At 41.5% G+C, this 27,542-nt stretch overlaps 1 protein-coding gene across 3 annotated transcripts in view; it reads left to right on the top strand.

Moving 5' to 3' along the window:
• Positions 1-27,542, top strand: part of CACNA2D1 (calcium voltage-gated channel auxiliary subunit alpha2delta 1) — a 690,472-nt gene that overhangs the window by 295,885 nt on the left and 367,045 nt on the right. For all 3 annotated transcript variants that reach the window (XM_048836497.2, XM_048836498.2, XM_048836499.2), the window contains exon 4: positions 10,742-10,801. In XM_048836497.2, coding sequence (XP_048692454.1) covers positions 10,742-10,801 — 60 coding nt within the window. The remainder of the gene's footprint in view (positions 1-10,741; positions 10,802-27,542) is intronic.

Below are 27,542 nucleotides of genomic sequence, written 5' to 3'. Positions count from 1 at the left end.
CTCTATCTGTACTAGTGATGGTGAGGCAATATTAAAGGTCATGATAGCTGTCTTATTGAGATTGATTTTCTGTCCTATTTGCTGGCTGAATGTGTTGAGTGGAGTTGGTTTTCTTTTATATGGTGTTGAGTATATGATAGGAGAGTGAGATCATCTGTGAACTCCAGGTCTTCAAGGGATGAGAAGCGTGTCCATTTAATGCCTCTTGACATGTCTTTTGTTGAATGCCTCATTATCCAGTTGGTGGCAATGTTGCAGATATGACACACCCCTGATGTACTACTGTTTTGACTTCAAAACTGAGCTCACTGTGATCAACACTGCATGTAAAGTTGGAATAGAAGCTTTTGATGATGTTGATTATACAGAGAGGGTTTCCATATGCCCACAGAATGCACCATAGGCTGGTCCTGTGAATGCTATCAAAAGCCTTCTCAAAGTCTATGAAGTTTATATAGAGTTTCCATTGCCATTCTAAGCATTGTTCTATTATGTTTCATAGCGTGAAGATCTGGTCTGTGGATCCATGCCCTTTCTGAAAACCGGTTTGCTTTTTTCTGAGAACGCTATCAACTGCCTCAGATATGTGCTGGACTATGATCTTACACGATACCTTGCTTGGCACAGATAAAAGTGTGATACCACACCAGTTATTACAATCACTGAGAATTCCTTTCTTTGGTATCTTCACTATTACCCCATTGGTCCACTCATCTGGCAATTTTTCCCTTTCCCAAACTGATGCAAATAGAGGGGCCAGGATAAATGCTGCTAACTCAGGATTTACTTTGAACAATTCTGCATTCAAGTTATCCTTGCCAGGATTTTTCCCATTTTTTAGGGATTTGATGGCTTGAATGATCTCTTCCTTAGTTGGGGTGTCAAGGGTGTCCTTAGTTGGGGTGGTTGATATCAAGATCTTCTTCTGACTCCTAGATGTTTGCTTCCTCTTTAGGTGGTTTCCTGTTCAGGAATTCTTTGAAATGCTCTGTCCAGGGCATTTCATGTTCTTTTTCTGTTGTCAGTACATGGCCTTGTTTGTCCCTGATGAGTGTTTGTTGCTGTCTGCCATTTACCACTGATAAGCCACGTCATTTTGTAAACAGTTCCTTGTTCACCACGAGCAGCTGTGTCCTTTACTTGTGTTGCCAGATTAGCAGTATAATGTTGTTTGTCTGCTCTCACAAGGCATTTGACCTTCCGGTGTGCCTTGCTCTAGTGCTTGTGATATTTGTCCTTTAGCTTATGGGATTTTGTGTCTAAAACTTTTTTCTTCAGGGCTCATCTGGTTTCTATGGCGTTCCAAGTGCTGGATGTAATACACTCCTTCCTTCTCTTCTGCCTCTAGCCTAGACAGGCTTCACTGCTCAGTTTATAGATTGCTGTTACTTTGTCCCACATCTTGTTGATCTCCTCATCTGCATTCCCCTCCTTTTCACCAAGGTCTGCAAGTGTCGGAAACCTGTTCTTTAACTGCAGAACAAAAGCTTTCTGTATTTCAGGGGACTTTAGTTTGTCAATGTTATGATATCTATGTTCCTTGTTTGGTGGACCCCCACTTCTCAGTTTTAGATTGATGGAGGCTGTCACAAGGTGATGGTCGCTGCCAACATCTGCTCCTCTTTTCACTTTCACATCTGTCAGCGAGCGTCACCGTTTGCCATTGATCATTGTTTGGTCAATCTGCTTCTTATCTCTGCTATTTGGAGAACATTATGTCAGCTTGTGAATTTCATGATGTTGAAATAGGGTTCAGCCAATGACTAGGTCTTTCATATTGCAGAGATCAACAAGGCTCCCTTCATTTTCAATCATGGTGCCACACCCATGTCTTCCCATTGCTCTGTAATTGTTTGTGTTGTCCTTACCGACCTTGGCATTCAGGTCTCCTATGTGACTTTTGGCAAGTAGCTTCAACCTAAGTTTTCTAAAGGGGCCGTGAGTTTGCATGCCCAGCTTTGCACAACTAGGGCCTGATTTCCAGAGGTGTTGAACATTTGCAATTGGAGATGTGGGAACATCTTAGAAAATTGGGCCCCAGCTGTCTAATATTGGGCAGCTGGGATTAAATGCCACTTTTGTAAATGTGGGGCTTTACCTCTCTGTGGCTCAATTTCTCAAAATTCAAAATGTAGGTGTAAAGGTGGGTAGACATTTTTAAGGTGTTTTGAGATCTACATTTATAAAATGCTACAGAAGTGCTAAGTAGCTTTATTATTTAGGGTTGATTGTTTTTATTTGGAATACACACACAAATATGGATGGTTATCCAAACTACTTGAAACTCATGGCTGCAAAGCTGGGCTTGGAACTTCAAGAGAACAGGAGCTTTTATGATTTTGCGTTATTAATTCGTCCACTCAATAGAAATACTGGATGTGAGAATTAACTTTCTTACTGGCTTTGGGCAGTTCCACTGTGAAGTACAGTTGAGCACAAAAAATGAACAACTTGTTAAATAAGAGTCTCTACAGATTTCAAAGAGAGGTTCATGTCTGGTTGCTCCTTACCTTCTCTGAAATCCTTAGCAGGGGCAATGCAAACAGATGTTCCTCCATTGTAACCCATTTACCAGTTTGGGTTCCTTTTGTCTCTCTATAAACAAGAAGCAGATCAGAGCTGTCCTTCAAGGATATATTGAGGCATGTGTAAGGAGCCCAATACAAATAAATATCTGTGTTGTATAGTTTTGTGCAGTGATGTCACACTATGTCCCGCTTTGCAATATTATTATGAAACATGGCTTAACCAGCTATCGCTCATTAGAGCACATCCTCTACAATTTGTTGCAGAACTGGCTGTATCAAGTAAAGAAATGGGGATTTATAAATCCCCATCCCATTGCATTATGCCAGTGCATTATCACACTGAGGTATTTGAGGTAATGAATTAATCTAATGAGTTGTATGGGGGCAGGCCATGCTTTGTCCCAGCATAATGCATCATGTTATAATGGAATTGTTTTTGTTTTGCAAACATGGAAGTTGGCCAGTTGGAAGGTAATTGTGGGTGGAAATGCTGATAAGACATCAGTAATTTCCTATTAGCTATGAATAGTTTGAATTGCCTAACACAGTAGAGTGGGCACAGCTCTTCTTTGGCAGTGGAACAGGCTAGGCTCTGACATTGCTTATAGGATGATTGCAAGTAAATAATAATAATGAGATAAAATGAATGCAGTGCTTGTGAAGCGTGCCAGCCTGCCAGTCCTGGAGTTTGACTTCCTTTCTCCACAGTGCTAGTCCAACACTGACAGCACCAATGGAAGCGTCTTATTAGGACATGGTTACACTTGCGGATGTAGAGCGCTTTGAGTTAAACCTGCCTTCGGAGAGCGCAGTAGGGAAAGCGCTGCAGTCTGTCCACAGTGACAGCTGCAAGTGCACTGGCGTGGCCACATTTGCGGCACTTGCAGCAGCATTGGGAGTGGTGCATTATGGGCAGCTATCCCACAGAGCACCTCTTCCCATTCTGGCGCTGTGGCTTGCGGGAAGGGGGCGGGAGGTGCGGGGCATTCTGGGTCCTGTCCCAACGCCCCTTGATGCATCAGTTCGCATCCCAGCGATCCCTGTGCTTCCGTCCACATTTGGCGCCATCTTTCAACTTTTTTTGTACTGCGCGCTCTGTCTTCCCTCTCGGTCTGCGGGAATGGAGCCCGAACAGCTGAGGAGTATGCTGACGAGTCTCACCAGCACGTCACGTTTGGCAGTCGAGTTATTCCTTATGATCCAAAGTGACAGTGAGGGCTCCGACGATATCGACTCGAGTAACGCATATGATACGAGTTTGCTTGTGGCATTCACGGGCATGCTCACCACCGTGGAACACGGCTTTTGGGCTCGGGAAACAAGCACTGAGTGGTGGGATCACATCGTCATGCAAGTCTGGGATGATGAGCAGTGGCTGCAGAACTTTCGGATGAGAAAAGTCACTTCCATGGGACTGTGTGATGAGCTCGCCCGCACCCTGTGGCACAAGGACACGAGATTGAGAGCTGCCCTGAAGGTGGAGAAGCAGGTGGCTCTTGCAATCTGGAAGCTGGCAACTCCAGACAGCTAACAATCGGTCGCTAACCGGTTTGGAGTGGGAAAGTCGACCGTTGAAATTGTGTTGATGCAAGTTTGCAGAGCCATTAATCACATCCTGCTCAGAAGAACCGTGAATCTGGATAATGTCCATGACATTGTGGATGGCTTTACACAAATGGGTTTCCCTAACTGCAGAGGGGCGATAGATGGAATCCATATTCCAATTCTGGCACCAGCCCACCTAGCCTCGGAGTATGTTAATCGGAAGGGATATTTCTCTACGGTTCTCCAGGTGCTTGTGGATCACCGTGAGCGCTTCATTGACATTAACGCAGGCTGGCCTGGAAAGGTGCAAGACGCATGCGTCTTTTGGAACACTTTTCTGTTCAGGAAGCTGCAAGCAGGGACTTTTTTCCCAGACCAGAAGATCACCTTAGGGGAAGTCAAAATGCCCATTGTGATCCTTGGAGACCCTGCTTATCTTTTAATGCCATGTCTCATGAAACCCTACACAGGGAGCATTGACAGCAGCAAGGAGCGGTTCAACAACAGGCTGAGCTGGTGCAGAATGACTGTGGAGTGTGTTTTTGGCTGTTTCAAGGGCCGCTGGCGCTCTCTGTATGGGAAGCTGGGCCTGGCTGATGACAGCATCCCCACAGTTATATCTGTGTGCTGTACCCTCCATAATATGTGTGAAGCAAAGGGTGAATGATTCACTGAGGCATGGAACTCGGAGGTTCAACACCTGGAGGCTGAATTTGAACAGCCAGAAGAAGGGCTATTAGAGGGGCCCTGCTCAGGGCTGCATGGGTTAGGGTTGCCTTGAGGGAGCAATTTGAGGCTGAAAGCCACCAGTAATGTCTGGTGCCCTGCACGGGAGTGAAGTGCAGTGATTCCAATGTTAGTAGGATTCTGTGTTTGCTACGCTGACTTGCGGTGCCTGTTGCTTTCCTGGGCTAAGGTATCTTTTACTTTATGCAATAATACAGAATGTTTTCAAAGCCAAAAAATCCATTTATTGAAAAGAAAATTCATTTATTGAAAAGAAACACAACTGCTTGGGAAACAGAAAGGGCAAGGAGGTGGGGTGGGGAACAGTATAATCACAGATTTGCATATGTCCTGTTATCATACTCAACCTTCCTCTCTGGAGTGCTGTGCAATGAGTGCTGCACTTCAGGATGGCTATACTGCATGGTGATGAGGGTTGAGTGCAGATGGTAAGGGTCGTAGTCTTCAGGGCTGGGTGGTGACACTACAGATTTTGGAGGCAGCTGGTGGCAGTAAGAACCTGAATGTTGGGGAAAGTGGGTTGGAGGTGACATGGGGGCACAAGGGAAAGAGTTTTGGGACAACGGCTGCAGGGGTGGTCGGGCACGGTAGTGCTCCACCTGTATGGCTACGAGTTCCTGGATTGAGTCCGCTTGACGCTCCATTATGTTTATCAGCTGATGCATGCTTTGCTGCTGGAGCACTGCATTCTTGTGCCGGCGCTCCTCGTTCTGCTGGCGGATCCTCCTTTCACTGTCCTGCCACTCCTGCACTTTTTGATTTTCATGACTTGAATGCTGCATTACTTCATGCACCATGTCTTCCTTGCTTCTACGTGGCCTCTTTCTGATTCTTTGGAGTCTTTCAGCCAGTGATAACACGGACGGCTGAGATCTCAAGGTTGCATCTGTAAAGGCAAAATGAAACACTTAACAGAGGCAGCATTGTTCACCCCAGACAGAGCAATGATTCTCCCATTCTTAAAGGCAAGCACAGTCTACACAAGAGCATAATTTGCCCAACCCAAAGCGAGCGCACATAACCCATGGGAGCCCCAAAATGGTGAGTAAGCACAGGGTCAAGCATGACTGATTGTTTCACGGCTATACTGTCCTCTGAGTTTCTGTGCCTTGGGGAGAGCCAACAGCAGCAGGGGGCTCCTATACTGAACACTGTCCCCACATTTTCCACAGGAGTTTGTTCTGGAAGATATCTCGCTGCTGAGGGTGACCTGGGAAACAAGGGAGGGTCTTCTACTGCAATGTGGCTTCCGCCCCAGCCCATATGCAGCTTGCCTGTGTGCAGCAAGGGTTCCCCCACCCCTCACGGCACAGTGGCGCAGACAAGTTAGCCTTGACAAGGATCACAGTGCTCTCCCGAGAAACCTGTGCAAGTGGATTGCCTAAGTTCTGGATGAGACCTTTGAAGAGATCACTGAGGCCGATTACCATGATGTGAGAGAGCACATCAACGCCCTATTCTGCATCTAGGCATGCATGCAACCCTAACCTTCCTAGCCCCAAGAGCCTGCACAGTATAGCTTCCTTCCCAAAATAAAAGCCACTTACCGGGAACCTCCTCTGGTGTTTGTCCTTCCCCAAGCACTGGCCGCCGCAACTGGCTACCTTACTCCTATCTTGAGAACAGCTCCTGGCTGCATGCATCTACGGATTCCGGGGTGTCTTCCTCCGCCTCAGCACCCTCACTCCCGCTTTGCTCCTCCGCCTCCTGCCTTGTTACACTGGGCTCTGAAGTGTCCATGGTGGTCCTCGGAATGGACGTGGGGTCGCCCCCAAGTATTGTGTCCAGCTCTTTGTAGAAATGGCAGGTCTCAGAGGCAGCACCGGAGCGGCAGTTTGCTCACAGGCTTTGTGGTAGGCATTCTGCAGCTCCTTCACTTTAATCCTGTACTGCAGTGTGTCCCAGTCATGGTCCCTTTCCATCATGTCCCTTGATTTCTGCACAAAGGTATTGTAATTCCTACGGCTGGAGCACAGCTGGGACTGGACAGCTTCCTCCCCGAAATACTGATGACGTCCAGCACCTCGCCATTGCTCCATACTGGGGAACGCCTGGTACATGGAGGCATGGTCACCTGGAAAGATTCACTGAGAGCACTCCACGCCTGGCTGAGCAAACAGGAAGGGGATTGTCAAAATTCCCAGAGAATTTAAAGGGCTGGTCTGACGGTTGGTCACCTGACGGCAGGGCAGTAGAGTTCAAAATGATGACCAAAGTGGCTAGAACAGGCATTATGGGACACTTCTGGAGGCCGATTAGAGTGTACTAACAGACTGGGCATCCACACTGGTGTCACGGTGCCCCAGCAGGGGCACACCAAATGTTATTCCACTTGCTGAGGTAGAGTACCAGGAGCGCTCTAGTCACGGAGTCAGAGCTCTCTGCGTGCCTTGCCAGTGTGGACAGGTAGTGAGCTAGTGCGCCCGGGGCTCCTTTAATGCGCTCTAACTCATATGTGCAGCCAAGCCCTTAGCCTCCCACCAACCGCTGTGGCCAAACTCGTTTCTAAAGGCACCACCAGCAGGATGGTGATCATTCAGGTCTCAGCCTCTTGGCTGAGACTGCAAACAAAAGCGACGATTTACACATTATAAAACTATTGTTGTTATCGGTCAACTGGCAATAAAATGGACACTACCAATTCATTTCACATAAGATTTGATCCAAAGCCTATTGTAGTCAATGGGGATCTTTCCATTGACTTTAACTGACTTTGGATCTGTCCCATAGTGACCAAGATGTCATCAGAGGGTAATTAATTTTATTCACTATTGATCTTAACTAGATTCAAATAGATTACTAAAATCAGAGAGTTTTAGAATCCTGTTATCAATCCCCTGAGCCATCTAGCCCCATTTCTTCCCACTAACAACATATCTCTAATAACATACCTCCTTTACACTGTTTTGCCTGAGTTGGATATTAAAATGAAGGATAGGTCTTTGAATTACCTTTTCCTTGTAACAAAGGCCTGTTAGAAAGGTGTGTTCTGTGCAATAAACATACGGAAATGTGTTTGTTGATATCCTTGTGTGCTTCCTTTGCTGTTTCCCTGACGTCTGACTTTCATTACAAAGTCTGAAGATGAATTTAAAGAGAGGGTGCTAAAGCAGTTCGTAGTGGGAGTTCTCCACAGATTGTGCGAGGAATTTCATGAGACATATATATCTATATCTCTGTCTCACCCTCACCCCAACCCCAAACAAATACACACAAAAAACCCAAACCAAAGTTACATTAAAAGAACGCTATTAAGGCTGCAAAGTCGAGTCCTCAAAAAGTAGGAAATGTCAGTAGGTACCTGTGCATTCCAATCAGGAAGCTTACTCCTCCCTGCTGCCTGGACACCAGCATGGGGAGATTGAGAGCACCGGAAAGAAAATCTCCCTGCTTTTAGTTCTGGTGCCAGCCTGTCCCCACCCAGCTTGTAGCAGCCCAGAGCTGTAATTGCAGATAATTTCCTGCTTAGCCCTGGCCTGGAGCATGCTTGGTGCAGATGGAATCATCAGAATGTATTAGCCGCACAGCTCTAGCCAGTCTTTATTGAGCATGTGTGAACTGTTTCTCCACACTGCCCACCCCCTTCCCTCCTAGAGGCTTGTAACTTGGCCATATATTGACAGATTTTCATAGGGTTGGGAAAAGGCCACTCTTCTGTCAGATTTCTGAGCATGGGAACATTAGAGCTTTTCAAAGAAAAGGTCACTAGAATTTTTTAATATGGGCAAAACTAGTTATGCTTATTCTTGGAAATGGCTTTAGCATTTTGGGTGACATATTCTTTAAAAGAAAATATCTGCCTGAGACAGGAACCTGGGCATGGAAACTTTTAGCCCAAACAGTTAAAATCTGGCTGTTAAATGGCTGTTTAGATGATAAACAACTGAAACCGTGGCCTTATAGTGGGACGTGTCTGGCAACATTAATAGGCGGTGCTATTAGCCCCACCTATAATGTGAGGTAAGTATTTAGGTGGTAAAATTTATGCAGAAACATATGCTCGCCAACACATTATTTCCAGGATCTAATAAATCTTAGTGATTGGATAACATAATGGCAGATTAAATTGATGGTGATAAGTGCAAGGGAATGCATGTTAGGGAAAGAAACTTTTTCAGAAACACTGATTATGAATTAGCTAGAACCTCTCAAGAAAAAGTTGGAGTAGTTATGGTCAGCATGTGCTCAGGGCAGTCTATCTAGTGATTACCATGTGTGGATGAGCAAAAGGAACAGCAGAAAATATAATGGCATTTTTAAAATATATGGCGTGCTTTTACTCAATTGAGTATTAATTTTGTAGTTACTCATCTCAGAGTATAGCCGAAAAAAGGGAAATGTCTAGAGAGGGAACCAGAAAAGGCTTGGGAATTATGTATGAGGAGGTTTTTAAAATGAAAAATAAATGAAAAGGATTATAATGTTTTGACACAAGAAGAATCAGAAGGGACAGACATTCTTCCTTCACCATGACCCTTACTGCATAATGAAATTGAAAGGCAACACATTTAAATAAATACATTAAATATATATAAAGAGAGTGTATATCCACCTATAGAAATATCACTTAATAAGGAGAAGAAAGAAGTAAATAACTTAATGAGATAAAAAAAATAATATATTTACATGTATGAGGAATAAACAGTTACAACTACAGTGTCTTGGTTAAAAAGTAACACGGGATGTCAATCTTCATGCTACAGAGAATGATCTGCCCCAGTGGTCATACATTGATTACATTGGCTAAGGTCATTATGTTTGTATAAATAGTTTATTGTCCTAGCCTGCTGATTTATCAGGGACTGGTTACGGCCACAGGGAGGACAACAAACGAGATAGGGTCAGAGACTTGCTCTAGTACTGTGGCTCCCGTGTTGTGTTTCCTGATGGATTTGATTAGGAATTCAGCTTTACCCGTTAGGTAAATATATGTGAGTTGAGCACCAAAGAGAGATGGGGTTGATGAGAGCTTTACCACCAGTGTTGGATTTCTGAAATTTTGGGTGAAAGAATTCTTTGATTTAGAGAGGGGCAATTCACATGCAAATTACTTTACAGTGAATATGCAGGGTTGTGATGGCTGTGTTGGTCCCAGGATATTAGAGACACAGGGTGGGAGTGGTAATATCTTTTATTGGACCAACTTCTGTTGGTGAGACAGACAAGCTTTACAGTGACTAGGCAGGAAAGGAGATGAAACACAAAGTGGGGCCTATGAAGGAAGCAACTTAATCATGTCATGATCTCTAATAGCTCAGACTGTCTTGTGATATCTATGTCACCACCGTGATGGGTTACAAATAAATGCTTGTAATAGTAATTGGTATTAGGCAGATGAAAATGACTTGGAAACCTCACTGAAATAGCAGTTGCTGTTCAAGTCTACAGGCTGAGCTAGCAGCCTAGAAGAGATGAGGTGGAAGATCATTAATATCCAGTATGGCAATGCCTCTTTTCTGAAGCCCAGTATCATTCCCGCAGGCTGGAGAAACTGCACATTATCTGTTTCTCACACACCACTGCAGGTGAACAACCTGAGTAAAGCATTATTTCTTGGGCTTTATACAGGTGTCCTGATCTTCACCCTGTGGATTCAACTGGATGTGCAGCAGAGGGTCCAATATATTGAGTACATCCCACTTGTAGACGGGCATCTTTAAAAGTCTTCACAGTGATCTCTCATATTTGTTCATAAGTTTAGTGTCCCCAGAAAAAATAAATAAATAAGAAATTTAAGAAACTATAAACTGAAACTGGCCTACCACCTGTTACACCTCAGTGTCATATTAATACGGTTATGCAGCTAGCTGTTATGTGGGTTAGAAAAATAGGCATTCCTATAATGACCATTGTTTACAAGCATCATTATATTAAGACAAGTATTGAAAACACCAAATTGATGTCTTTTTCTTTTTCCTCAGAACCTTGCAACAAAAGCAGAGACATTTCAAAAATCGCATCAGTGGAGGGATGAGTTTGGGGTAAGTTTTCACTTTTCCCCTCATCTACCTTTTCAAAAATTTCCCACTTTACTATTGTCACTCTATTCTTGCAAATTTAACTTGTCACTATAGCTGTGTCAGCAGGGATCTGTTCCCTTGAAAACATGGATGGGGCCTGATGGAAAAAAATCTATGCTTTACATCTGCTAATTTGCTTTGCAGTGAACAATGAATACATTTGAGTTAAATCAGTTTCTGTAGGACAGTGGTGTGACTGAAGGTGCCTAGGGTAGCCCATATTGAAAATTCCAAGGGCAGGGCAGGCTGCAAAAAGGAAAGCAGATTCTCCCAAAACTGATGGTTAACATTGTAGTTAGACTCACCGACCAGCCACAAAACTGTGCTCTTGATCCCCTACACTGGTTCTAAAGAAGCTAGAAAAAAGAAATCACAGAGCCCCCCTTTATTGCATTCCAGTCTCTGGCTCCCAATCAGCAAATAGGTCCAGTAAAGTGAGAAGTTACTTAAAACTCTATTCACTATACTAAATGTTCTTCTGATTCCCAAAGGACCAGCCACATTACTAGATAAATATTAGTTTGGATCTTACCCAAAATGCCACACTGCCAGCCAATCCTTTGGTATTTAAATCTAAAGGTTTATTATAAAAGAAAAGAACAAGAAGAGAGTTGTTAAATGGTCAAAACAATCAGATACATATATGGACTCTGAAGTTCTATGTATCAGGTTCTTAGAGCACTGGTGATTTTTCTAGCTTCTAAAGTCCCTTTGGAACACATACAAAGCTTGGATGGGTCTATCAGTCCTTTGTTCTAAGCTTCTGTTTGTAGAGAAGTTACTTCAGGGGTGAGAAGCAAGACTGAAGACCAAATGGAGATGATGCAGTTGCCTTTTTATATCCTCTACCATGTGACTTGAACAGCCTTTGTCCCAAACACAAACTTACATCACATGGGCATGGTGCGGTATTGCCACCCTTACTTCTGTGCTGCTGCCTTCAGAGCTGGGCCCTCAGTCAGCAGCCGCCACTCTCTGGATGCCCAGCTCTGAAGGCAGCAGCGCAGAAGTAAGGGTGGCAGGGTATGACGTTGCCACCCTTGCTTCTGTGCTGCTGCTGCTGGGGCGCTGCCTTCAGAGCTGGGCACCCGGCCGACAGCTGCTGCTCTCTGGCCACCCAGCTCTGAAGGCAGCTCAGAAGTAAGGGTGGCAATACCGCAACCCCCCTAAAATAACCTTGCAATCTCCCCGCAACCCGCTTTTGGGTCAGGACCCCCAGTTTGAGGAACACTGGTCTCCCCCGTGAAATCTGTATAGTATAGTGTACAGGCACACAAAAGACCAAATTTCACAGGGGGAAACCAGATTTCATGGTCTGTGACGTGATTTCATGGCCACGAATTTGGTAGGGCCCTACTTATACACACACAGTTAAAAATATGACTTAGGTTCTGGCCAAATTCAGATCCTGTAACTAGCTCAGAAGAGCCTGGATCACTAATGGGCAAGAGTCTGCAGTTTTGGTGGGCTCAGTGCACAAGGGGGTGGATAGTTTTGGATACTTTATGTTTGATCATACACTCTTTTACTGCTACACTATGCACTTGTGCCACCTGGCTAGCACTGTCTCTAGGCTTTCCTTTTTTTCTTTTGCCCTTCACCTTCAATGGGAGAGATGCTGATTGTCATACTCCCTTCAGGTCTCATCAGAATTCATCACCCAGGAGAGATCGCAAAGTAATTTTTTAAGTGTAATTTTATATTAATGTACACAGTTCAGGCAGTGGCTGGAGTTATAGAGTTAAAGCAATCACAATCTGTGCATATCTTATAGGCCAAAAGAGTCTGCAGTTGGATTTGTAATAAATTAGCTGCAAACCAAGCTTGTGCTTTACTGTTTTGAGTTAGGATGAGAACACTGTGCAGAATATAATAACCTTGACATTAGGTTATGCAATTAAATTGAGAATAAATGTATTAAGCATCTTATAATTTAATTTGTTCCATTTTAGCCAGAAGTAATCTTTCTTCTCTTCTGGCCTACTTTTTAGAAACTGCCTGATCAAATTAGCTTGCACACAGATCTTTTTGATAAACTTATGTTTCACTGCAAGATTCATTCTCCTAATGACTGTTTTGGAAGCAGAAGCTGTACTGTAGAAGGTTTTCAATGGACTCTGCTTCTTATTGTATTTGTGGTTTCATAGTGTCTTGTTGGATGGAGTTATTTCTTTTGGGTTATTAAAGCCCCTTCAGCACCATGCATATGAATCACAAGAGAAACAAGCTTTTTTGGAAACAGTCTATTGCTGATTTTAATTAGCTCATGATCCGCAATGATCTTGACAGCCATATTGTAGCACGATAGCCTGCGGGGTTTTGGAGGGGGGAAGAAACAAAACAAGCAAAAAAAACCCCACAATATTACACGGGAGGCTCACTCATACAAAGTAACTATATTGGCTGATTTCAGTGGAAGAAACCGAGGGGAGCGAGGGTGAAAGACATGACATAAGTTTTGAGGTCTGTGTAGAGGTATGAGAAGTGTGCCAGTAGAAAAAGTGTCAGAGCATCTGTTGTAACAGCTGGTTCTGAATGTAAATATTTGTGCACAATTACATAACAAAAGTGTTCAAAATATACTAAGGTTCAAAGATTTTGTCTGTAAGCTAGAGTTGAACTGGGACAGAGATCTAGTATCCTTGGCTAATTAGATGATGCTAAAATAATTGGTGTGGGGTAAATTTCCAAAGGTTCAGTTCAGATAACTCTAAAAATGCAAAGTTTATCCAAACTTACCCCAAACTTTCTGGTTAATTCTGCTGATAGTTTCATGTAGAGCTAGTAAAAATTCTCTGACTTTTTGGGGGTGGGGATAGTTAGGAAGAATGTAGATGAAATTCAAATTTGGATGAAAACAAAGAGACTCTTCTTTATGAAAAAGTCCTCATTTTTAATGATCTCTAGTTCCATGAGAGAAGACTTTCTTGTAATATTTCTAGTTTCTAGCTTTATTTTCCAGCTGAAATTGAGAACTATTACACAAGAACTGCAAGCAAAAAGTAAATGAACTTCACTTTTTTCAGTGCTCAAAAGCTCAGAGTTTGGGACATTTTAGTAGAGCATCAGATCAATATTTATTTTACTTGAACTGCTTTGAGAGATAGTCCTCTCCTTCCATCCCTCACCCCCAAAGTCAGGGGATGTATCAATAACAAACCTACCTGGCATCTGGAAAGTTATGATTCAAGTGTTTGGTGTTCAAACAAACTACACAAAAGTGACTATTTAGGGCTACGGCAAGTATAAGAGCTAACCTACTTCAGAAAGGGAAGCTTCTAACAGAAGAGACAGACTTTGCTGGGATTGCATGGTGGTATACACTGGATTTGTCACACTGTTTAAGAAAATGGAGACTATGGAGTAAGTAGAGGGTGATGTGGCCTAGAGCTGGTAAAGAACTAACATTTTCTCAGTGAACTGTGTAAACAAAGGGGAAGGGTTATGTTTTCAACCCTGAGTTAGCAAGGTAGAGTTAGAAAAGAGCAACTTGAAGCAGAGGGTTAAGTTTGGTATTTTAGAGGGAACCCAATTCTGCTACAACCCAATTCTGCCACAACCTTAAGACCCAATCCATTGCCCACTGAATTCAGGGCGGGTCTTTTCACTGATGTCAGTGGTCTTTCAATCAGGTCCTAAAGGCCCAAACCTGCATCCTGTGTTAACCTAACTCATAGATTCATAGAGTTCAAGGCCAGAAGGGACCATCATGATCATCTAGTCTGTCTCCTGCACATTTCTAGCCACAGAACCTCACCCATCCACTCCTGTAATAGACCCTTAGCCTCTGGCTGAGTTATTGAAGTCCTCAAATCATGATTTAAAGACTTCAAGTTACAGAGAATCCACCATTTACACTCATTTAAACCTGCAAGTGACCCATGCCCCATGATCCAGAGGAAGGCAACCCCCCCACCCCAGGATCTTTGCCAATCTGACCCCAGGGAAAATTCCTTCCCGACCTCAAATATGGTGATCAGTTAGACTTTGAGCATGTGGGCAAGACCCACTTCCACTGAACTGATTGTGGGGTTATGATGTGCAAGGATGAGACCATACATACAGACTGCAAAGCATTTCAGGTTCAGTAATCTCCTGGAAGCTGTAATGAGTCTATGTCAACACTACACAATGTATTCTCGTGACATTCTCATCACTTTGGAATTTTCCTTAAATAAATACACTGGGTAGCTATTTTGTATTTAATAAATGTATTTTATATAGCACCATAAACACAAACTGAAATCTGAATTTTCTAGTGACTTGATGAGGTGAGCACAGCCTAATAAAAGAGTTAAAATTTAGAAAATGATGAATGAAACATAATGCACTGAATATAAATTAATTGTGGATATGTATTATGGATGAACTTCACATCTGTGGCAGAGGGCTGGCATGCTGAATTCAGTGGACTTCTTATGTGATTAAAGTTAAGAATGTGCGTATGGACTGGGCCCTTACATAGATCCAGTTGCCCCCGATGCTCTGAGTTACCAGCACAGAGGGGCTGTGGTCACTGTTCCAGCCCATGGCCTGGAATAGCAGATGGAGGGGCTGCATGACAAGCCCAGCATCTTGTGTCTGAGAGTGGATCTCCCCATCTGGGATTCAGCCTTCATAGAGACTGATCCAAAGCCAACTGAAGCCAATGGATATTTCTACTGGCTTCAGTGGGCAATGGATCAGAACTATAGAGCCGAAACACTCTGGGTTTATGTGAAGTGAATTTTTCTGTATGTAAGTAGAATTTTATTAAGATGCAGGAGCATTGCCAATAAACCTTTATAACACAGGAATGTTTAGAAATCATAAATATAATAGAAACCAAATGATTTTTTACAGAATTTCTTTTAAAAATCCATTTTAACATGAATGCTTTAGAGTTTTAACTATTCTAAAGAGTCTAATAACTTCTTAATGCCTTGCATCAATAATTTAACATTGAGGCAGTAGGAATAATTACTGAAAAAGTACCTTAACATTTCAAAGGAATATTAGAGATCCTGGATATTTTCTGGAGTAAAGGAGAGCAGCTTTAATTACATATTGGTTTGTAAAATATCATTTTTCTGATTAAACACAATGCCAATTAAAATATATCTGATTTGCAGTTACCTTTAAGGCCATAAAATACAATGTGCCTCTTATGAAAGTGTTAGGTCTCTTGAGACCTATGTGAACACTATAAAGAAGAATCCAAAATATTGAACAGCAGGAACATAACGAGAAAAAAGAAAAAAAGCCCACTTAATTCACTGCCCTTCTCCATTTCCTTTACTCCGGGCAGCACACAATTCCCTAGTTGAATATGGAGTTGGAGAAACAAAAAATGTACTTATAAATTAGTTCAGATTAATGCAGCCATCAAATCGACCAAACCTCATCAGTTGCTACTCCGAATTTCTTGAGATTTTGAAGACTGAAAAGAAGATATTTTTTGTCACTTACGATAGTCCAATTATTCTTCTGGATTTCAGAGGCTTTTTAAAAAAGAAGGAAAAGCGTGTGTGGAGTGGACATGTTCTGTGTTGAAATAATTGCTTGATTCCCCAAATGGATCTCTTACAATTACATTTGGTATCACATTTGATTGCACTGCAATGGTTTGTTAGCTAAAGCAATTTTGTTTCCAGTCGGTCCCATAATATTAATTGTATTTACACATGTATAAACATAAGGAATATCTCTTTTGTATTTTAACAAGCAGAGTCTTTCTGCATTGCTTATTAGCATCCACTTATATATCACAAGACTGCAATGAAGATTTATAGGAATTAATTATCATGTAAAAAGAGGCTCTTAAAAATTCCTTTCAGTGTGTGTTATCTTTTAAACAATGGTATTGTTCTGGACTCTTTAGGGACCATCTTAATTCCCTGTATCTTAATATTTCAGATATAATATTTGGTATGATTTAAAAATAGGTCAGAGTTTGAGTATCAGTTGAGCTTATGTTTGAAGCACAGAGAAAAGGTCACAAAAATGTTATTCGCAAAAAGAAAAGGAGTACTTGTGGCACCTTAGAGACTAACCAATTTATTTGAGCATGAGCTTTCGTGAGCTACATCCGATGAAGTGAGCTGTAGCTCACGAAAGCTTATGGTCAAATAAATTGGTTAGTCTCTAAGGTGCCACAAGTACTCCTTTTCTTTTTGCGAATACAGACTAACACGGCTGTTACTCTGAAAAATGTTATTGTGGATCATATATTTTCATACCTTTTTAGTTTTCTTGAAGAGAGAAGGTTGGCTGCATAAAACTGTAATGAAAAGTTGCTCAGCAGAGAGGCAAAGGATAGAAATGATCATTGAGATTAATCTATTCTCCTACCATGAGAGGTGATCCTTTTAGGTCAGGGTAGATGCATATTAGAGGGGAGCAGTAGTGAGAGCTTGCCTTGCTTGACCTCTCCTAGGGATTGAAGACTTCAGTCTCCAGGGCTGTCTGTTATCTTTCATGAACACTGAGTCAGCTCCAAAAAAGTTGTATCTTAAAAATACCCCATCTGAAAATCCTACCAATTGTATTGTTAATTGCCTGCCTTAAAAGAGGCAGGTTGCCAAACCTGATCTTTCAACTTCTGAGATGGCGGAAAGAAATCAGACATCAGAGACAGAGATGGGGTGCAGTTCTTCGCTGATTTGTACCTCATGTAGCCATTCGTGTTTATACAAAGTGGTTCAGCTTCTCTGTTGCTCAGTATCTTGCATAGTCGATTGTACCAATGCAAAGTAGGTGGGAAATGCTACGATTCCAATTTGGTACCATTTCCTGCCCACTTTCACTGGTATAAATGGCTACACAAGCTGCAGGGGAATAGAGAACTAAGCCCAGTGACTGCAGGTGGAAAGTAGGTGGAAAACTCTGTCACTGGGGTGAGTTGAGAAATCTGATTAAAAACATAAATGGTTCAAGGCAATGGAGAATCAGGCCCATGCTGTTATGTATCAGTCTTTTCTAGGTCTTCACACCAGGGTCTGATCCAAAGCCTATTGAAATCAATGGGAAGACTTCCGTTGATTTCAGTGGTTTTTGGATCAGGCCCTGTGCTTCTGAGATATTTGTGATTGAGATGATAACTCAGTGTGATTAATCTAAATTGACAGACAGATGGTCATGGTCTTAGGGAGAAAGAATTTGTTTTCTTCTGAAGGGCCCTGTGCTACCTTCACTTATGTGAAACATCTTTGATTTGTGCATAATTTAAATGAGACATGCCATACATCTCACTGCGATAATGGGAAAATGGAATTCTGCTGTCAGCTGTGTGTGCACTTTGGGGTCTTCCCACTCCGGGAATTGTGCCTCATATAATGGAGATGGTGAGAAGAAATAAAAATGGAGCATAACATGCTTAAATGAGGCAGTCATTTAGATTGTTCTGATGTTTCTCTGATGCTTATCCGAATCGTTCTAACCTTTCGGGTCTGTGCAAATGGGCTCAAAGTGTTGCAGGAAGAAGATTTCCAGTACTGCTTGCTTTAAATTGGGTAGGAAATATCTCAATTACACTCTTTCTGTCAGTACCTGGACTGAGCTTAAGTTGTTGTTCTTTCCCCTTAAGTTAACTGAAATGTCTTCCAAATTAAAAAAAAAACAAAAAAACAATCAGTTTTAATTCAGTTGCTAGTGTATTTGAACCTGTTTCACCATCCTTTATGTAGGATGGCAACAACTGGCAAGGAGATAGAGCTCTTAATTTAGATGTTTTATGAGAATGTGACAAGACTGAAATTTGGCCTAGAGAAATGTGCCATGAGAGATAAATACTAAGGGCTTGGTTCTCCTTACACTATTTTTTTCACTTAGAAATATGTGAATCCCTTTGGCCAGATTTTGAACCGTTAGATTGGTGTCAATCCAGAATAACTCTGAACTCCAGTGGAATTGCTCTTGACTGGGGTAAGAAAGAAGAGAATAAAGCCTGCTTATATCCCTGGAAAAGTAAATACTAGAATTCTACACTAGATCACTTACAGTCTTTTTTCTCTTTAATTTCTATCTTCCTGAGAATGGCAACTACTCCTTATGGTTTATCCTCCAGTGCTTTGTTCAGTATTCTCAGAAGTTCTTGCACTATCTGATCTAATTTATACTGCTTTTACCATTCAAGGTGGTTCACTTCAAAATGGGTACTCCTGATCAATACTAGTGTAAGATCAGAATAAAGATACTTAAGCACATGTACTTAAGTACTGGACCTCCCAATGGGGTCTGAGTGGTGGATTTTTGATGTAGCTACTAGAACACTGAGACCACAAATACACATAATAAAATCCTAAAGCTAACCAAAAGTCTATTGACTGCTTTGGATCATTCATCAGTATTACCACTGGTAAACTATGGTTTCAAGGTGCTATAATGTATGAGCCCCCTAACTTGGAAATTCAGCTCTTATACCCAAACAATAGACAACCTAGCATCAATGCAACTCCCCCATTGAATGTTAGAGCTCTTACTCTGTTACCATTTGTCCATTCAGACTAAAACAAAGTCTCCTTGATGTCTTGTGCATGTTTGTTAAATGGCATTTTTCTTAGTGTAGAAAAATACAGCATAAGACAGGGATCTCAAACTCAAATCACCACGGGGGCCACATGAGGACTAGCACATTGGCCCGAGGGCCGCATCACTAACACCTTTTCATACAAAGACACAAAAGCCCCACCTGCCCTCGTTCCTGCCCCCACTCCTCCCCTTCCATGAGGTCCCGCCTCTTCCCACCCCTTCCTGCCCCCATTCCAACCCCTTCCCCGAAGTCTCTGCCCCCCCCGCCCCTATTCCAACCCCTTCCCCAAATCCCAGCCCCGACTCCGCCTCTTCTCTGCCTTCTCCCCTGAGCACGCCACGTCCCCACTCCTCCCTTCTGGAAAGTCCTAACTGCTGCCAAAGGAAGTGCTGGGAGGTAGGTTGAGGAACAGAGATTTGGCATGCTCGGGGGGCACGGAGGTGAGGGGGTGGGGGTGAGGGGAGCTGTGGCGGGCTGCAGGAAATAACTCGGCCTGTGGGCCACGTGTTTGAGACCCCTGGTATAAGATTATCAGCTGGTGCAAATTGTGGTATTTCCATTGATTTCAGTGGCTCAATGGGACTGTGATAGATGAAGATTTAGTCCTATGATTTTGACCTCAGTGCTCTTCAGGTATACTCTTTGAGAGTTGCTAGTACTGTAGGAAGCTCCTCAACAAACTCTGCATTGCTTCAGGTGGGAAAAGAAGAGTTTATGGTCCCTAAAAATACCTTTGAGAAGTGGTGAATCTGACATATCCCATTTTCTAATATACCTCTTGAGTCTTTGTATTTTGGTGCCTCTTTACATGCTTAACTTCATTGTGGAAGTTTAACATTTTAATATAAATCACTTTAAAAATTATATCCATCCAAAAGAGAAAATTCACTGGTAAGGATGGTGCCAGGAAAGCTTTTAGGGTGAGGAGATAGTCATTTTATCTTTTGAACACCTCACTTTATCTGAAAAAATTAAAGTGTGGACAGACATCACATACCATCTATACATATTGATCATGCAGCTAATTAAAATTTGTGCTGTTTCTGATAGGGGTGGGAGATGGCTGGGCTCAGTGTAATTTAAATCTTCTCATCTTTTAGACATCACTGGAGAAAACACATGTGCATTATCACCTTCTTTGGATATTATTGTTTAATGTGGTTTCTGAACAAACATCTAATTAAAAGCAAAAGGTACTGTTGTACCCAATTTATTAGCACCTTGCAGGTTTTCTAGCTTAGTTTAAAGAACCTACTGTACTGGTAAGAGATGCTTCCGGCAGTTGCTGCCTTCTTAGTACTATTTTTCCAAGAGTCTTCAATGACTTGGTAACACCATTATATGACTAATTATTTTTTTTGTCCATACGACATTCCAATGACAGATTTAGTAGCTACTTTAAGTTCGTGATAAGTGATTCTTAAAGTGCAGTTTTAGTACCCAAAGTAACTCTAAAATGGCATTGTGGGATTCCATTTGTATTGTTTCTCAATTTCCAAATCAAATGTTACTTTAAAAATAAATATTTTTCCCATTAATGCAAGCCATGCTAGTGTGATCCAGCATCAAGATGGATTTCTTTTTATTCTTGTGCATCATCATTACTAAAGAAGGTCCTGCAGGTCAAATGAGACCACCAGTTACATCCGTTCAACCCCATTATCTTCATTTGGAATTTAGTTAACAAATCTGTTGCTGTGTGAGAAGGGAGAAAATTAGTTCACTCAGCTGCAGTGCTTTTGCACTGCTAATAGGAGAAAAGCAGTAACAACATACTTTTGTCTTCACTAGAATAAACACATATATCTCTAAATATACACAAGGAACCAGTCAGTTAAGTAACAAGTTGACATTTTGACATAGATACTTTTGAGAATGGAAGCACACTTCAAAAGGTTTGGAGATTCAGTTCAGTTTGAATAGCTTGGATATTTGAGAAGTATCCAAACTATGAATTACCCCCTGGATCTGCAAACTGAGTTGAAAAATCTTTAAAGGATATGATTTTTTTGTGAGAATTTCAATATTTTCTCCTTCCCAACTCATGCAATATTTTAAAAACAAGCAACCAAGCAACCACTGCCCAAAAAAGAAAATCCCAACAATCTCCTTCCCCATAAACATTTTTTCAATTTGGCAATTCTGTTTCAAGAAGTCTGGAATCTGCCCAGAAGTGCCCTGAACTGCAGAATAATTGGGGATGGAGGGGGAGGATAGAAGAGGGAAATAACCAAATGTATTTGAAACTGGAAATAGATTTGCTTTGAGATTTTGAGGGCAGTAGAATTGATGAGGTTTTTTTTCCCAATCAAATGTTTGTTTTCATCTTCTCTCTCTAGATTGCAGGGCAGTGCAGGCCTAATGTTGGCTGCAACTTAAAAGTTCCCATACTTGGTCCTGCCTCAGCACAGGGAGCTGGATTTGATGACTTCTTGAGGTCCATTCCAGCCCTACATTGTAGAGGCTCACATTTTTCTCCATATGTCACAGACTTTTTGTGTGGCCTAAAACAAATATTTAACCTGTCTGTGCCTCACTTTCCTCTGTGTAGAGAGAGAAAAGAAGATTGTAATATTGATGGAATCTGTATAGTAGGGTAGTTGTGAGGTTTAATATTTTAAAGTTTGAAGCCCTTGATGGAGATACTATAATGCAAAATATGGCAATAATCTGAAAATCTAATGACCCAAGAAATGAAAAATGCCTTTTTTACCACAGTATGTACACATAAGGAATGTCAAGAGCTGATGTTCCAAGGCTACCGGCTCATATCACCGCTAAAGATGGCAAGTATTTCATATCTCTCCAGTAATCTCAAGTAAGATACACAATCCAAAAGTAAATGGTATTCCCACTCAGGCATGACTTTAAAATGCACTTAAAACTATAAACAGAAGATCTACTGGATACCCACTGTTAACAAAAACATTTTACATTGGAGGTTTGGTTCGTATCCTTCTATGCCTTTTATGCTGTGCCTCTGACTTTCATGGAAGTTAAACAAGTGAGGTAAGATTGTGGCTCTTTTCTGTGACTTTTGTGAAAGTGATATTGTGCCACTGAAGGAATGAAACACTTTTCTGTGAGACAAGGTGGTTGAGGTAATATCTTTTATTGGACCAATTTGTGATGGTAAGAGGGAGAGAGAGACTTTTGAGCTACACAGAGCTCTTCTTCAGGTCTGGGAAAGGTACTCAGAATGTCATAGCTAAATACAATCTTGCATTTAGATACACAGGCATAAATCTGTGCCATCCATTTGGGTATAAATCCACAAGTATAAAGCTGTGCCATCTAATTGAGGAACTGGCTCTAGCTGTGGTGTGTGTGTGTGTGTGTGTGTGTTATACATTCAAATTATTATGCATTTTCCATTTGATGACTTGTTCATAAATCATATTTAATTTTTAATGGTAAATATGAAATTATTTTTTAAAAAAATATTTCGTACGTTAACCAAAATGGACCCTCCTCACATTTAGAACTCGAATAATCCAAATAATTAATCTAAATTGAGCTCATCCCTCTGCAGTCTTTAGGAGGTGCATAGAGGCATGATACTCCTAAAATTGTCGCAGAAGGACCTGAATCTGTATGTTTGCCTCCTGTTTTTCAGGTATCTTCCACTGCACAAGGCTACAGACTCCTCCTCTTAGAGGGGAGGATGCAGAGGAAACTCAAAAGAAGAACTTTGTTTGAGATTTTATTGGAATTTTTTTCCTCCTTTTCTTCTTTTTCCCACAGTTGGGGAACACTTGGCCATTAGACATATACTAAGCCAATATTTAAATAACTGTAAATACTAATAGTAATGAATAGGTGATATTTTGCAAAAATGACTGTGCCTTTATTACTGGGATTGTACAATGAAGGTGACCTTCCTTTTAAGTGATTACTTCAATCTGAAAATGGCATTGGCACTAATATTACAAAATGTCATACGAATGAAAAAGGGGGGAGCAGCTGGAGTCGACCCAAGACTGCTATGTACACAATGTACTGATTAAAAGCAATCAAAGCTGACCTGAGCTAACAAAATAAAGGAGTCCATTCTGTAATAAAGAACAAAAATAAAGAGAAAAGAAAAGATGTATCAAGCTGCTTGATGCCACATTTTTCTCTTATGAAATCTAATGTTTCTATAAGGGGGGAAGTTCTATTTTAAGGCAAGTGCTTTGCTTTTAGGAAGACTTTCTTCTCTTCTGTATGAGAAGTGCCCATAGTGCTTGACATTCATGCAGGGCAATGCAAGGGAATATAGTGTTAGAGCAGGATGGCCTTCAGATAAAATGATAGGAGGGCACAGAACAACATTTTGTATGTGATAACATTACTTGCTTAAAAATAATAGAAATGTGCATGTTATGAATGGCTTGTCTACACAGGGAAACTTCCTAGCATAGTTATACTATTATATCTTCCCATGCAGACATGCTTATTCTATAATGAGACGTGACTTTTTTTATTTAATTTATACTTCTTGAAAAACAACATATTCCAGATAGGGATTATAGTCTGATTCAACATTCATTGATGTCAGTGGTAGTTGGTGGACTCCAAATGAAATGTAATGAATCTGAATGAGGATTTCCTCTGATGACCATTACCATTATTATTTGGCACATATTGCTTAATAAATATGCACCAATTTCTGCTCACAACACATCTGCAGTGGTCAACATGACAAAGCTTAAGTATGCAACACAGTGTGTGACAGACCCAAGGTACACACAGATGTTCCTTCAGGAAACTTAAAATAGTGTAAGATTAATTTATTGTGGGTGAAAAATTATCTATAAACGTGTTGTCATGGTTCTTTATTTCTGATGTAAATAATTTTCAGCGATAAAAGTGTGCCAAAGCTACGTTTGTGTGGAACACTGACAGCTTTGGGACAAAAATGAGTGATATTTCTTGAAATGAGAGTCACCTGAACAAAAAGAGGGACATTTAAAACCTAAAAATTACAGTAATTACCAAAAAGAGTTGTATGACCTGTTGTAGTTGATTCCTATTTGAAATGTAGGGAAATGTAGTGGCATTGCTGTGTAATAGCTGTGAGCAAATGTTGACTTTGGATGGTGGATTCCGTATAAGGCAGATCATAGGATTGACTCTCCCCAATTTTACAGAAGGAGCAACCAAGACACAGAAGTTAAGGGATTTGTCCAAAGCCACATCGAAATTGGCAAAGCCAAGACTGAGAAATAGGAGTTTCTGTTTCTATGCATAGTCTTATATGCACAAAGATATGGCCATTATCTTTGAAAACTCGTGGCGAACCGGGGAAGTCCCGGATGACTGGAAAAAGGCTAATGTAGTGCCAATCTTTAAAAAAGGGAAGAAGGAGGATCCTGGGAACTACAGGCCAGTCAGCCTCACCTCAGTCCCTGGAAAAATCATGGAGCAGGTCCTCAAAGAATCAATCCTGAAGCACTTGTATGAGAGGAAAGTGATCAGGAACAGCCAGCATGGATTCACCAAGGGAAGGTCATGCCTGACTAATCTAATCGCCTTTTATGATGAGATTACTGGTTCTGTGGATGAAGGGAAAGCAGTGGATGTATTGTTTCTTGACTTTAGCAAAGCTTTTGACAGTATTCTTGTCAGCAAGTTAAGGAAGTATGGGCTGGAAGAATGCAGTATAAGGTGGGTAGAAAGCTGGCTAGATTGTCGGGCTCAACGGGTAGTTATCAATGGCTCCATGTCTAGTTGGCAGCCGGTATCAAGTGGAGTGCCCCAAGGGTCGGTCCTGGGGCCGGTTTTGTTCAATATCTTCATAAATGATCTGGAGGATGGTGTGGATTGCACTCTCAGCAAATTTGCGGATGATACTAAACTGGGAGGAGTGGTAGATACGCTGGAGGGGAGGGATAGGATACAGAAGGACCTAGACAAATTGGAGGATTGGGCCAAAAGAAATCTGATGAGGTTCAATAAGGATAAGTGCAGGGTCCTGCACTTAGGACGGAAGAACCCAATGCACAGCTACAGACTAGGGACCGAATGGCTAGGCAGCAGTTCTGCGGAAAAGGACCTAGGGGTGACAGTGGACGAGAAGCTGGATATGAGTCAGCAGTGTGCCCTTGTTGCCAAGAAGGCCAATGGCATTTTGGGATGTATAAGTAGGGGCATAGCGAGCAGATCGAGGGACGTGATCGTTCCCCTCTATTCGACATTGGTGAGGCCTCATCTGGAGTACTGTGTCCAGTTTTGGGCCCCACACTTCAAGAAGGATGTGGATAAATTGGAGAGAGTCCAGCGAAGGGCAACAAAAATGATTAGGGGTCTGGAACACATGAGTTATGAGGAGAGGCTGAGGGAGCTGGGATTGTTTAGCCTGCAGAAGAGAAGAATGAGGGGGGATTTGATAGCTGCTTTCAACTACCTGAAAGGGGGTTCCAAAGAGGATGGCTCTAGACTGTTCTCAATGGTAGCAGATGACAGAACAAGGAGTAATGGTCTCAAGCTGCAGTGGGGGAGGTTTAGATTGGGTATTAGGAAAAACTTTTTCACTAAGAGGGTGGTGAAACACTGGAATGCGTTACCTAGGGAGGTGGTAGAATCTCCTTCCTTAGAGGTTTTTAAGGTCAGGCTTGACAAAGCCCTGGCTGGGATGATTTAACTGGGAATTGGTCCTGCTTCGAGCAGGGGGTTGGACTAGATGACCTTCTGGGGTCCCTTCCAACCCTTATATTCTATGATTCTATGATTCTATTCTTCCGTTAGACCAAGCTGCTTCCCAAACAAATGTTAGGGTAAATTGACACTTAGTGTGGTGTGTAGAGTATACACACTACATGCTCAGCTAGCATGGGTATAAATAGCAGTGTAGATGGTGAAGCAAACAGAGTACAGCTACACCAGTATCTTAGGGTATATACCTAAGCCTCTTTGTTTTCAGCTTAAACCTATTTTTACCAAAAAAATCCTGGGTTTTACAAAAAGTATTATTAGCAGACATGCCAAACACAGAACACAGAAATAGTGCTTGTTTGTGGCTTAATTGGCTCATGAGTTGCTTGTTGGCTAGTTTTTTGCTTCTTTTTTCTGATCGTGGGACAAGGGAGGGCAAGCAGGGGGAAGGGGCAAGCAGGGGACGGAGTCAGGGGTGCACAGCGGGCCCACCACAGTCCCAGACTGCAGCCTGGGGGGATCTAGTCACGTAGAGTGTTGGGGCTCTTAGGGATTGGCTTGTTTTGGCCTGGTTTTGAAATGGGATTAGCTTGATTTTTAGCTTATTGTGAAAGTCGGGGTGCTTATATAGGTTTTTTTCTGATTTTTCACCCTACTTTTGAATCATTCAAATATATAAAAAATAACTCATTATATCAGAAAAATACAATACATTTCATGAGATATATGTATTATGATGAAACATTAGTCTGTGTGTGTATATGCAAAGCTGCCTGTTGAAGTAAGGCTATGTATTAGTCTAGAAGATACACACAATAAACAAATTTCAGAGTGGTAGCCGTGTTAGTCTGTATCAGCAAAAAAAAAACAAAAAAAAACAAAACGACGAGTACTTATGGCATCTTAGAGACTAACAAATTTATTTGGGCATAACCTTTTGTGGGCTAAAACCCACTTCATCTGATGCATGTAGTGGAAAATACAGTAGGAATTTCCACTTCATACGGCTAAATTCAAGGCAAGCTCTGAAGTGCATGCACACCTGAATGAACTGATGAAATTTACGCCCACCAGGTATACATTTCAAGCTGTTAACAGATAATGCTTTAAAGATCTGACACTAAATCGGGAAGAAAACTAAAATCTGAATCAGAATATGTTTCAGAAGACAAGGAAGTATTCAAAAGTTTTAAAAAAAAAGGAGAAAAGGATGAAGTTGAGTGTATGCGCTGCAAATGGTGAGGCCCAATTATTAAAAGTAAATATTTATAGGCTAATAGTTCTAAGTCTAAATAGTAAACTGTGTTTATTCAAATGAAAAGTTTTATTTGGGAATTAGAACGATTTTTTAAAATCCATTTAAAGGCATTGTATTTTGAGTTCTGTTTTAGTTCTGCAGCAAGCCGCACTGAATTCCATTAATCAAAACATTAATCTACTAAATATTTTCCCCCTGTCCTTTTGAAATAAGCTTACGTAAAAATGCATGGGTTATTTATTTTCAAGTTCACTTTTTTGCATAATTTTTTATTAAAAAATACTATGTCATATCTCCAC

The sequence above is a fragment of the Caretta caretta genome, chromosome 1 (assembly GCF_965140235.1).
Source record: "Caretta caretta isolate rCarCar2 chromosome 1, rCarCar1.hap1, whole genome shotgun sequence".
Taxonomy (NCBI): Eukaryota; Metazoa; Chordata; order Testudines; family Cheloniidae; genus Caretta; species Caretta caretta.
The sequence above is the reverse complement of the archived record's forward strand: the minus strand, read 5'-3'. Positions and strand labels throughout refer to the sequence as shown.